The sequence below is a fragment of the Megalops cyprinoides genome, chromosome 5 (assembly GCF_013368585.1).
Source record: "Megalops cyprinoides isolate fMegCyp1 chromosome 5, fMegCyp1.pri, whole genome shotgun sequence".
In the NCBI taxonomy this organism is placed as follows: Eukaryota; Metazoa; Chordata; class Actinopteri; order Elopiformes; family Megalopidae; genus Megalops; species Megalops cyprinoides.
Window position 1 is genome coordinate 11,314,178 of NC_050587.1, and position 13,241 is coordinate 11,327,418.

The 13,241-nt window shown below is 47.6% G+C and overlaps 1 protein-coding gene across 5 annotated transcripts in view; it reads right to left on the minus strand.

The window, feature by feature from the left end:
• Positions 1 to 13,241, minus strand: part of ptpn13 (protein tyrosine phosphatase non-receptor type 13) — a 68,031-nt gene that overhangs the window by 2,388 nt on the left and 52,402 nt on the right. For 3 of the 5 annotated variants that reach the window (XM_036528273.1, XM_036528275.1, XM_036528272.1), the window contains 21 exons: positions 12,770 to 12,913; positions 11,824 to 11,917; positions 10,638 to 10,723; positions 10,145 to 10,307; positions 9,535 to 9,749; positions 9,267 to 9,356; positions 8,498 to 8,892; positions 7,868 to 8,039; positions 7,348 to 7,503; positions 6,596 to 6,767; positions 5,634 to 5,844; positions 5,185 to 5,273; positions 4,674 to 4,735; positions 3,944 to 4,099; positions 2,795 to 2,960; positions 2,101 to 2,196; positions 1,727 to 1,830; positions 1,450 to 1,505; positions 1,206 to 1,303; positions 520 to 668; positions 16 to 106 (listed from right to left, as the gene is read on the minus strand). In XM_036528273.1, the coding sequence (XP_036384166.1) occupies positions 16 to 106; positions 520 to 668; positions 1,206 to 1,303; positions 1,450 to 1,505; positions 1,727 to 1,830; positions 2,101 to 2,196; positions 2,795 to 2,960; positions 3,944 to 4,099; positions 4,674 to 4,735; positions 5,185 to 5,273; positions 5,634 to 5,844; positions 6,596 to 6,767; positions 7,348 to 7,503; positions 7,868 to 8,039; positions 8,498 to 8,892; positions 9,267 to 9,356; positions 9,535 to 9,749; positions 10,145 to 10,307; positions 10,638 to 10,723; positions 11,824 to 11,917; positions 12,770 to 12,913 (2,965 nt within the window). The remainder of the gene's footprint in view (positions 1 to 15; positions 107 to 519; positions 669 to 1,205; positions 1,304 to 1,449; positions 1,506 to 1,726; positions 1,831 to 2,100; positions 2,197 to 2,794; positions 2,961 to 3,943; positions 4,100 to 4,673; positions 4,736 to 5,184; positions 5,274 to 5,633; positions 5,845 to 6,595; positions 6,768 to 7,347; positions 7,504 to 7,867; positions 8,040 to 8,497; positions 8,893 to 9,266; positions 9,357 to 9,534; positions 9,750 to 10,144; positions 10,308 to 10,637; positions 10,724 to 11,823; positions 11,918 to 12,769; positions 12,914 to 13,241) is intronic. The other 2 variants (XM_036528274.1, XM_036528276.1) reach the window with 2 other exon arrangements.

A 13,241-nucleotide genomic window follows, 5' to 3' on the forward strand; every position in this document is an offset into this window, starting at 1 on the left:
TTTCACACCACTCACAGGGGACAATGTTCTTATATCTGTTCTTCTTCTTGTTCTCCTTGGTTTGGCCAATCAAGCAGTCATCTAGTGGCTGCAAATTCTGCAGATTCTGTTGAAAATAATCCAGAAAGAAACAGGGAAATTACACAAGCATTTACTGAAAATAAAATTCACAAAAAAGAAAAGGGATTGTACAGCTGTTCACTCAATGTACATTTCTGCACCATCTATAAATCTTATATTCTGCCTGTGAGAGCTACTCTGTATGGGGCCTACACAGCTGTAATCTAGCAGGCGTTCCACCTCTTCAAAAAGACTCTTAGAAATGAGGAGAGACATTATTACTGATCACTTGCGAGGAACAACACTTAGATACTAGTCCGACCTCTGACTATACGGAACAGCCCATTTAGAACTCTTCTTCAGCCTTTTATTTTTTCCAACACAAAACCATGGGCACAGCATAGCCGCATGCTGGACTTCCAAGCTTCCAAAAAACCCCCCAAAAAAACTACAAAGTACCTCAAACTCCTGCAGGGGGATCTTCTGTTCCAGTAGGCCACGGAGCATGCGGACCACGGTGTTGAGCTTGGCTCCTGTGTACTGGCCGTCGGGGACCACTTTGACCAGGGGGAGGGAGGTCAGCTCATCTTCTGTAATGATGAGGCCATCTGGGGAAAGATATATTGTACAGTATTGTCCACTGTGTCTTCCAACACACTCAATAAAACAGATTCAGTAACATGACAAGAGGTGTGTTCCTATTTGGTGTAAAGTTTTTTTATATACGTAAAAACTAACTATAAAGTGTCAATTACTTATATTCTATATTTGCTTATTTTATTAATGGAAGAGTTAAACAGGTATCAGCAGTTTGTAGTTGAAAATGAAATTCAATTTTGTCAACTAAATGGCTCAGTTAAAGGCTCAAGATGGCGGCGCACACAGCGGCTTTGAGCTCCCTGAGTAAGTGCCATTTATTGTTCTGTAATTTCGTTGACAATAAATAACTTAAACATCTTAAACTCAGTTTTTTGGCCATTTTGTGCGTCTGGTTTAATCAGAACACAGATATGATTTACTGTGTCATAACAGCAAAGGGCAACACAGGTTTTTGTTCAGGTCATCCTGCACACTAGCAGAAAGACAGCAGGCGAGGCTGCGGATCGGCCTCACTGTGACCGTGAGCGGCACGGGTCTCAGCTCACCGTCTGTGAACTTGGAGTTGATGTTCTCTATGGGAAGCTCATCGCTGCCCCATGTGATCTCATCCTCCTCCTGCGGGGCCCCGGGCGTCCTCAGGAAGCTGTGAGCGTCAACAATTAAGCATTCAGCAAAGCTAAAAAGCCACCCCTGAACAAAACGCCCTGTATCTCTGTATCGCTGATACGTCACTCCTTAGGCATCTCTGCTGGTGCTTCCCTGGTATGTGACTACCGTTTCCCTGCTTACCTCTCTGTCTGTGGCTCATCTACACATTCCTCTTTCCACGCAGGCTTTCTGGAGGTCTGCAATGCAACATTTAAAAATTCAGGTACTTCAAATGATATAGGTGAACATACCATATAACATACCATGTAGGTTAACATTCCATAACACTATTATTATGTGGTTTAAGAACATTAAATAAACAGCTGTATAAATGGATAACATGCTAGCATTACAAGCTATGTAAGTCGCTCTGAGTAAGAGCACCTGCTACTGTAATGTAACGTAAAGCATGCGTCACCTCTGGAGAATCCTCAGGCAGAGAGGAGCCGTCGCAGTCCGTGTCCTCAGACAGCTCCGCGGTCTCGCTCTTCTTCTCCTTCTCTAGGTCCCCTGAGTCATAGTCTGCGAAACCGTACACACACGGGTATTCAGCACTTAAGAGACTTGGGACCGCCAGCGTTCCCTAGCTGACATGCACGCGATGAAGAGATGAAGTCACTTCTAGTCAGTCAGATCAGTCAGTTTCTGGTCAGTCGCCACGCTAGCATGTGTCATCAGCCAGGGGTGGGCATGAAAAGGCAAAAACAGCAGAAAGCAGGGATATGTGATCCCCATGTGGGCATCCTTGACTCGCCCCTTTTTTTGGGAATAAATGTGGCAGATGCGCAGTACCTATTGGGGGGATAGGCGGAGGGGTTCGGTCTCTGCTGGATTTCTGTCCGTCTCCTGGGCTGAGTTTAGATTTTACCCCGCTGTCCTCACTGGCGTCTGCAGGCAAAACGCACGAGTCAGCAATAACTCAGACAGTGTTAGACAACAGATGTCCTCGCCCCCTGTGATCATGAGGCAGCACTGAAAGAAATATACGTTTACACAGTGTCATTTAGTCTTAACAAGAGCGACAAGCACAAATTACATCTAACAAAGTGCCATAAAAAAGTAAGCACAACTGATCATATATGACCATGCATTAACCCCTTACAATGTTGGGATAACCATTATGTTTGACACATAAGTGTAGTCCAACATTGCTTCTGGTAAGACTACACCAGATCCTACAGTTAAACTACACAAACAACAGACATGTTAACAGTTATGCCTGGGTAGAGGAGCTGAGCTGCAGTCTGAAGAGGTGGGTCTTCAGTCTATGATGGAAGATGGCCGGTAACTCTGCGACCCTGACTCCTACAGGAACCTGGCCACTCAGCATGCCAAGTTTAAATATGAATGAAATGCTGATATAAAATACAGAATTACCAGATTGGTCCAACCAAGGTATACAACCTCAGGCTCTCCGCGACGGAGTACCTGACCCACGCGAGGCGCGCTGCGGGATTTCAGAAGCGCCGTGATACGCTTCACCCACCTGTGTTGCCGTTACACTTGTCAGAGTTAGTGGGGAGGTACCCCAGGTAGGTGTTGGGGGTCTGGTCAGGCGGTCGAGACACGGCGAGGTGAACCAGGCCCCTGGCTTTGCGGATGGTGGTGACTGCTTTCGTGTGCGACACTCCAGTCATCAACTCTTCATTCACCTGCAGGCACAGCAAGGGAGACTCCCATTAAGGTACGGCATGTTGAGAGTGAGGTGTGGATGGTTAAAATGCTACAATTGGCTATATTCTTTAGATGTTTACATTCAGAATTGAATCTGATTTATGACAGTGATTTTACAGATTTTTTTTTTTTTTGCCTTTTTAACTTGTGTCGCTCGTGACAGTTTTTCACTTGTGTCTCTTGTGAATGCTGACAATGAAGCACATAAACGTGGTGATACAAATGTATCATTCACAGAGACGATTGTTTCTGTCATAATGCGTAGTTCCAATATATTTTATATAGACAATATATACATTTTTTGTGTAATGTTACATTTGACAACTGATGTGTGTTAATAGGATTTCCATGGGTTGATCACCAGCTGCCTTATTACTAGACTTCTGGTCTCCCACCAGTGCCTTGTTAACCTCAGCAAAACCAATAGCACTATACCAATATTACACAAACAGCACTGTTCAAAAAAGAAATGTACAAATCCTAAAACCACTGCTGTCCAGAAAACAGGCTAATAGTATGATGGGTATTTTTTTGTAAAGGCTGATATATCAAATGAAAAAAATCAATGGTATGTTTCAAGTGAAAAAGGGAGAGCAAAATATAGTATAGTGAAATTACTGAGATGGTTATCAGTAAACAATAAACACACTACCTTTAATGGCTTTTGCTGTTTCTCTGCTGTCAAACATACTGAAGTTCCAAGTGGGACTATCATCTCAACCCGCACTCACAACAAGGCATGAACTGTTCTACATTGGAAATGCTACGCAGTTGTCTTCTGTGTTCAGAGCGCTCCCTGGTGGTTACCAGCAGTAACCGCACACAATACCAACAAGCATCACAACTAAGAATCTTCAAGAATTACTAGTCAGAATCCTGATTTGCAACTTCTAAAAATGATAATGAAGGTAATCACAATGTACTGCACAAACTACTGTGATGATGGTTTGAGCAAACGTACCTTCAGTAACCTGTCTCCCACTTGTAAAGTCCCTGCAGTGTCAGCGATGCCCCCGGGGGTGATGGACTTGACAAAAATGCCCCTTTCTCCTCCTATCACTGAGAAGCCCAGGCCTCCTGTGACGGGCTTCTCCAACTCCATGTGAATGACCTGCTCCTGAAAGCAGAGGATGGCCAGACACGGTCATGACCACTGGCCACTAAATGGACAGCGTGCTGGAAGTGACCATTTTATACACAGTTTTTGTAAGATATACAGTAGATACACAATTTAAGATTCTTAGATTAAGGAGGTTTTTAGAATCAAAACTGCTTGGAAAATCTCACACAGCAAAAAACACACAGCAAGACACATATTCTTTGTCATGAGCCCAGATATTACAACATTAATAACGTATAAACATACTTCCACTGCTAAATGAGTTATTTTCTAATTTTCTGCAACAAGAAAACTCAATAACTCATTAACTAAAGATATACCACTTGTTGAAGACAAATCACGTTGTGTTTCGATTGAATGGAGGCTTCACCCTTTGCCTTCATGATAAAAAGCTTTATCACAAAGCATTATGGAAGAGTTCTAGAAAAGAATCTGTCAATACCAGAGTTCAGGCCAGACTACTGTCAGACTACTGAACATAAGATGGCTGACACAGAAATTCACTTCCCGAGTACATTCATGAGACTTGGGTGGTTTTACAGGGAAGTAAGGCCTGATAATTGGATGTTACCTCAGAGGGACATATTCCAGCAATGACCTCTGGTGGGTTGCCTTCGATTCCATGGAGATAGCCTTCGGTGAAATGTGCAAAAAAAAAAAGCTTCAGCTCACACAACGACTGGCCTTTGTTCAGGTGCTTCAGGAGGCAGCTTCACAGCTGTGACTGTGATTCATTAGCTTACATTCTCACACAGGGCTTAACCATAATTACATTAAAGCCATAACAGAAAATAAATGGCAAACAGGTTTTTGCTGATAGATGTGGTTATCGAAAGGTTCTTGGGACATGACAGCAGCCATAGATTAGCAATAAAAACACTACTCCCACACTCCCCATTCATACCCACTTCCTGATATGATGACAGCAGTTCATTTGGCAAACACAATGTACTTACTGTAAGGGCTAACAATAAAGTGGACTATTAATATGCATAAATCTAAATAACGTCTTTCAAACCAATTAAAAAGTATCTGTTTTTTCTACATGAAGCCCTTCCTCATTGTTGCACTGCAAAACTCACCGTTCATACTGGACACGTTCACTTTGGAGTTGATGTTGTTGTTGAGAAATGAAGGGCTTTTCTCCACTGGAGCAACAGGCTTTCCATCCCTGTGTGGGAGAGGAATTATGAGTCATACTAACAGGGACAAGCATATGCCTTTCTTCTCCTTAAAACATGTAACTCACAGCTTTGCCAGTTAAAATGAAAGCATTTGATATTTTTTTCTCTCTGGTCGAGTGCCCCGTTTTGGGGATCTCTTTTGCCATATGGGACTTTACTCCTTTTGCAGTCTTTAATCCATTTCTTTTCTATTTGTCACCAATCATCTTTTGACTTGTAATTTTCTCTGCCACACAAAAATGTCCCAAAATGCAATGTTCACATCTGAACAGCAACATGTCTAATTTGGCGACCGTGAGTGAGGCAGGCAGCGCGGATGGCCTTCGCCTCTCGCCACGTGCCGTTACCTGGTGACCTTGAGCGCCAGGTCCCTCTGCGAGAGCTCCAGCAGCCTGCGGCTCTCGCTCAGCGTCAGGTCCTGCGTGGGGGCCCCGTTGATGAAGTGCACCAGGTCCAGGGGCCTCAGGGTGCCCTCCTCCGCCGCCTCCGAGCCCGGGACGATGTCCTTCACGTAGAGCACCCCCGCCAGGCTGTCGCTGCCCCCGTCCAGAACCAGTCCTGCGGGAGGAGCCGCTCGTCAGGAGAGCCCGCTCTCTGTGAAACCCTGTCCTTAGGAGCCGGCGGCCAGTGTGCAAACGTGCAGCTCGACACTGAGAGACCTGGGGAGCTCCCGTCTCACTGACAACGCGGCTCCCGGAAGGCCGTAACCTGACGCTCTCATGGCGACGTGCGTTGCCGTGAACACTACACCTGTCCTCGTGAGTTTCGGGCCGGTATCGTTATCATCGTCCTTCGTCTATACGGTTGACAAGGTAAGAAAAACAACACCTGCCTTGTCCTGCCTTACAAGAAGGCAGGCTTTGGATTAGTGCCGGACACACACCGGAAGCCTGGCTCCTACATGACAAGACCACCTGAACAAACACCAGGATGTAAGAGCTTGTAATATAAATAACCTTGAAAAAAACTGAATTACACTTTTTAAACATCGGCAAAATTCAGATGTTAAACTTAAGATGTAAAACACTGTAAGGAACGTCTATGTGTGTCCATATAAACATCTCCTCAAGCTATATACAGTACATAAAAAAGCTATATATACATACATCACTATATACATGTGATGAAGGAATGCATGCGTTAGAAAGAATATACAAGCACACTCATTCCTCAAAAACAGACTCCAACATGCATGGGAAGAGAGAGAGAGAGAGAGAGGGGTGTGAAAACTCAGAGGAAGCAGGCGCACAGCGGGAGGGTCTAAAACCGTCTGGCCGAGGAGCGCGGCGCGTTCTGCGGGTGCGTTTACCCAGCGTCTCCTCGCGGCACTGGAAGGCGATGTCGGGCAGCAGGTGGGCTTCCAGGGCGGGCTTGGGCACCTCCAGCACCCGGCCCACCACCAGGTCCACCACGCTGGGCGCGGCGCGCACCAGGCTCACCACGTCCGTGTGGCTCATGCTGGACACGTCCGTGCCGTTCACCTGGAGGAACAGTTGGCACAGCGCTTGGTTCTTTCTAAGACATTTAAGCCACACCTCTGTGTACCGTTCCATTTAGCTGGACGTGCCAAACACACACCAAAGCTCTCAATAAATGATTGAAAGATTTGTATGTGCAACCATACAAAACAACCTTTCAAGTACCCTGTGCAGTCAGGTATGCAATATAAATCTCTCTCTCTCTCTCTCCCTCTCACACACACACTCACACGCACACTCACACGCACACTCACACGCACACTCACACGCGCACATACACACGCACATACACACGCACATACACACGCACACACACACGCACACACACACGCACACACACACGCACACACACACGCGCACACACACACGCACACACACACGCACACACATACTCACACACATACTCACACACATACTCACACGCACACACACACTCACACGCACACCATGACCATATCTAAACACAGAGGCTTTGAAGAAATCTCATGGGACCCTCCCGTCCCAGTGTCCCTTGCTTTCTGATGCCTGTCACACGCACTATGAACGCTGTGATCTGGTGGCCGTTCACAGGCCGTGACCGTACCATGATCAGCCGGTCCCCGGGCCTCAGCCTGCCGTCACCCTTGGCGGGATCCTGGATGATGTCATGGATGTAGCAGCTGAGGTCATTTCCTTTGGTCAACGTAAACCCCAGGCTTCCCTTCTCCGACTTGGTTAGCGACACCTTCAGCTCCACTTCCTGTTGAAAATCATAACAGAACTAAAGATGAACCGCACCCCGCAAAGATGCCTGGATCAAAATAAAATATTCCAAACACCAGAATTTATTTTACACACATATTTTGACCAGGCTAGTAAGAGGGTGACACATGACCCTTAATCAGGCAATGTGCTGTGGTCCTCAAGACCTGAAACCTTATACAAAACAGCAGACTGTAACAGCAACACGACCAGCTCGCTTTACAAGCAGTTTTCATTTACTAGCTGGAAGGGTCCAGCTCTAATCCTGTTAAGTACCCCTCCCCCTCAATCTTGCTGTCAGAGACCGTCTCCCACTCTGAAAGCACCAACAGCCCCCCCCCCCAGACTCCCCGAGCTCTTACAGGCACGAACTCCTCCAGCTCCTGCCCGTTGTCGGTGAAGAGGAGGGTGGAGGGCACGGGCAGAGGGGGCGGGAGGGGCTCCGGGCTGGGGCCGAGGCGGCTGCCGTCCGGGGGCGCCGGAGAGGAGGCGGCGGGCTGCGGGGTGCGCTCCGAGGACCGCACCGAGGGGCACCTGCCGGGCGGCGGAGGGGACATGGTTACGGAGCTCGCCGGCTGGCACGCGGCGCTCTGACCGCTTTTTCCACAGCTGGAGGAATGCAGTTTACCCGCGGCCTGAACTCTGCCCCCACTGCTGCGAGGGGGGGACGCCAGCGTTCGCTGGCAACACAGCCAAACTGCGTCAGCGCGCTCACCTCAGGGGAAGAGGTCACGGCTGATTGATTTTCAGCACGAGTGTGAGTCCATATCAGCAACAAAGACGACTAAGGCACCACAACAGAAGAAGCACCGACGTTACATAAGAAGACGTTTATTATTTATTACCATCCAACAAAGTCATAACTGAAGTGTAACGTCATCCTTCGGTTATGTGTATCCTTCAGCGTTTAAGAAGCTCAACTAAAGTTCTTCTCCCTCCTTGTTTGTCTGTAAAGCACAGGCTGTAACAGCAGTGCGTGTCTGAACGCCTACCTGAGGTTAAGCTCAGGCCTGCAGGGGGACTCGCTGGTGGAGTAGTAGGCCGAGCGGATGGTGTCGTCCAGCTCGCGCGGGGTCTCGTACTGGCTGAGGCCGTGGGCCGGGTTGTTGGTGGGGGTCTGGTAGACGCTGGGGTCCCAGGCCTGGCCGCTCTGCTCCAGCGAGGGGCTGAAGGCCTTCTCCACCTCCTCGTTGTCGGTGCTGTCGCTGTAGCTGTCCCGGCGGCTGGGCGACTTGAGCATCAGGCGCTCCAGGGCCTCCTCCACGGGGCCCAGGCCCCCCTGCCTGCTGGCCTGCGGGTGGGAGCCCTCTCTCTGGGGCACGGCGGGCCTGGCGGGGGCGGGGTCAGACTGCATGGGCGGATCCTTCCGGGGCGAGGCCATCGGAGTCTGGAGAACAAACAATTCAGCGAATTCACTGCCCCCTTCAGAGGATGACACAACTGAGATAACACATCCAGGGGACACTCTGTATGCTTTATAGTATAATAATTATCTATCCAGGCTGCAACAAATTCGGTGAGAAAAAACATGTTTGTATCAACATGTTTGTGTGTGGAAGGTGACAGCTTGCACAATGTACTGCACTGCTACTATGTCTTTTCTACCACTCACTGTGTCATGACAGTGTATGTGTCCTGTTGACTTCTTTTTTGTATTGTGTATACATTGTCATTTGATACTTATATGATTCATATCCAGGGGGTTCATCAAATTCTAAATTAAGATAAAATGTTGAATTAATAAATCATGGTTCCCCTCACCAGGCCCATTTCAGGTAAGACCCCCGGCTCTGGTCTGCAGAGAAGCAGGGTGACCTCCTGACCCGTCCCTCTCAGCGCTGATATCACCTCCTGAGACAGGACGGCAATAATGAAAATCAAACATAAAACACAGACAAGCATTTTTTTTTTTAAACAGTGACTAACTATGAGTTCTTCTCTGAAGTAAAATACCCTGGAGGTCTGAGGAAACAGTAATACTCTCCAACATTCCAACATTCATTCGGTCTGAGGCGCTGAAGGGACGTACATGTTGTGACAGCCCTTTCAAAGGCATCTGGTTGACCTGCAGGATGACGTCACCCACTTGGATCAGGCCGCTCTCTGCGGCGGGCTGCCCCGGGAACAGCTTCTTGACCCTGACCATGCTGGCGCCCGGGGGCTCGCTGGGCAGGTTCTCCTCCCGGCTGAAGCTGAAGCCCAGGCCAGAGGAGTTCTTTAGCAGGCCCACCTCAAACACGTTGTCTGCAGATAGAAAAATGCACAAATAAGGCCACACAGCCAATAATCACACAGATACTGTAATTCAATAGGGTGAGACCTGCCATCTAGTGGCAGGATGTGGTACCAACATCTGTGGCCAGAGAGCAGGAGACTAAAGCAATACCCTCAGCATGAGATTAAAAAAACATTGATTTACCAAAATGATTAACCTTGCAGTATAAAGAACTCTTTATAGTAATTCATCTGAGACTCCAGTGCACCCCACACACACACAGACACACACACACAGCAATCTATTGAGATTTTTCCTTTCCTCAACAGGCCTGTTATTTAACAGGTTCACACATCTCCACCACGTGTCAGGCCCGCCTGTGTATAGTGAATATGGCCCTCTGTAAGCACGCGGTAACGCTCACCATCGGTAACAAAGCTGTACTCCTTGTCTCCTGGCGGTGCCGGGCGGGGCTCCTCCGGGGGGTCCTGCTCGCTGGGCACCGAGGGAGGGGTGCACTGAGGGGTGACGGGAGCGTGGACACTGGCGGTGGGCAGCTGACCCTTCTCCAGGAGGAGATGGACAACCTGAGGGATTGTGGGAGATTGTGGGACACTGGCTAACAGGGAACGCAACGCCAACATGTGGCACTAAACACAAAATGCTGGGTTCAACAGAGGCAGAATGTGTCAAACAACAGAAAGCTGATGTTTGGAAAACTACCTTTTTAATGTAAAGGTTAACTGATCCGTGTGAACCAAATCTCTGAAGTAACTGTACGGACCGAACTGACAAAACTAGCATCTGTGTCGGGCAAACAGTAAACCAGGTTGGCCGACAGAAATGAGCAGAAACGTGCTGGCTTATTTCTCAGCACTTGTTGAATAATTAGATGGGGTATTTCTGGAGTCTGTTACCTGTCCGGTGTCTCTTAGCGTCTCCACTGCCTGCTTGTGGGTCGCTCCCTCGAGACTCTTCCCGTTGACAGCCACTACTCGGTCTCCTGGCAACAGCAGAGGAGGTGTCGTAACAGAGAGAGCAGGCACAAGGGTCAAATGCGCTTACGCTCAATCAAAACAAGATTGTGCCAGGTGGCTACAGGAGCTAGGCAAAATGGAAGGGAATGGATTAGCGTGCACTGGAACTGTGTGAGGAGGCTTAGCGGCACAGTGAAAAGGGGTTAAATTCCATTTTTTGAGGAGCGGGGATTTCCTGCTCAAGCTGTTTGTAACTGGGGTTAAGTGGGAATTGGTGGGCAACATGTTGAAGACTAGTAAACACATAAGAAAAAACATACATACAGAAAAGGCCCTGCTTTACAGCAATGTTTCTCTGTTTAATCAGCAATGCATTTCTTACAGTTTTTCAGCAAAATGAGTAAATAAATTCATAAAACTCTCAAAAAGCCATAAAATCATAATCAGCACTAAAAGTACATCAAATAATGTAGCAGTGCTAATGATTTTATGGCTTTGTGATTTCATATAAATGTGAAGATGCTGCACAAGAGTAATTTCCGATTTTGCTTTTCATCGAAGAAAAACGATGTGTACATAACACACCGCTCGATTACACAGTAGAGTTAGGAACTGCAGCAGAGTTTAAGTCAAACAGTCTGTTAGTCTGCGGCACTCATGTACCTCAGGATTGCCTCACAGCATCAGTTTAATATCAGGAAAAAGACATAATGTACAAAATTTCCCCACAGGATTTCGAGCTTTGTGCTGCGAATGCACAAAGTGCTTTAAAAACTGAAATTCAAACATGCCTCAAATATGGCCCACTTTCTGGAGCCGTGATCATTCAAAACATAAACACAAGCTTGAAAACCAGCTTTCTGATGTTCTTACTGCATTGGCAGCACTAGCACTAAGCAGTTAATTTGCATTCCCAATGGCAGTTCATTTACATGTCCTTTAAATGGTCCATAGGCTCCTCTCCCTGCCATTCTGGTGTCTTTAGGGTTATGTGTACTGTCCTGTCACCGTCACATTGGTCTGAATGGGCGTGTCTTTACGAGGGGTGTGGCCACACCTCAAGCGGAACAGGCTCTCCTAGCCATCAGGGCCTGATCTGAAACAGGGCACGAGCGGCCAGACTCACCCTTCTGTATCCGCCCGTCCAGCTCGGCGGCACCTTTGGGGATGATGGCCTTGACGTAGATCCCTCCATGCCTCACGCTGGTGTTCACCCCGCCCTGAGACGGAGAGCAGGGTTACCGCGGCGAAGCGACCCGCGGCAGACAGGAATCAGACTGACCGCTTATCTGCTCCCGAGTGTGTTACGGTGAGACTCCTCTACGCACCAGGGTTTAGTTTAGTGCCTCTGTTATTTTGATTTGAAAATGTAAGTGACGACCACCCTTAAGACACTGATTCACACGGATGCCCGTGAACACCTACATGCTTGTGATGTGTTACAGTTCTCTTCGAAAGGCAGCAGCTCTGGGTGTGGATCTCAGAGAGGCGGTTAGATTGTGTGGGAGTTTTGCCTCATGCTGTGTGTGTGTAGAGTAGGCTGATGTGAGACTACACGGGATTGGACCCTCTGAAAACTCCGTTATCTGAACGGGGGGATGACTATCAATTTGCAGGACAGCTAAGAGCTGCATGCTTTTAATCATTCAGATGCAGAGATCAACTCAGGAGGGAAAAAAAATCAAGCCGGTCACACTCCAGCAAATTAAATGTTGTCAGCAACAATCTACGCATCTATGCTGGTACAGTCATTAGTAGGACAGTTGGGATTATCAGAACAAATTAAGAGCATGCTGTTTAATTGTAATGCACCCGAGCCCCTCTTCTGCAATGGGTTTTGGGCTTGTAACTACTGTGGAAAAATCACTGTGTGCGCAACTTGTTAATTGCAAACGCCTCAAAAAAATCTGCATGCAAAGAGGCAACTGTGTTCTCTGTCTACTTTCCCACATGAAGCCAAGCGAAGAACTTCACAAGCAGTGAAACTAGGGGCAAACACACAAACACACACACAAAAAAACACACAGTTACGAGTTAAAGAAATAAAGGGGAAAAAAAGAGAGCGCGGAAACCTTGCCGAACAGTACCGTGACACTTATGCCCAGGCTGCTGTCCTTTTTGGACAGCTCAACGTCAAATAGATCTCCTGGCTGGAGACTACTGACCCCTTGGGCATTACCACTTAATTTTCCCATGCTGCAGTTGGGAGATAATGCCTGTGAACAGAAAAGATCGGAGTAAATTATCTGGTTACGAACCAGCCATGGCGTGCAGAGGGGAGGAGGGGAGAGGAGGAAGGAGAAGCCGAGGGTGGCCAGCGTGCGTTGAAGGTAAGCATGCAGCGAATGTTGCATTCGCTCTCCAAATGCAATCGCAACAGAAATCACATTCCAGAGAGGATGAACCAAAAAGCATCATTAAATTCCAGGCAGGAGGATTGTTATTAGTGAGTTAATAGCAAGTGTGTTTGAAGTGATCGGAATCTGTTGCGTTCTGAGTGAAAATACCTACTGCGAATCCGTGTAGTGAATATGCTCGTGGATA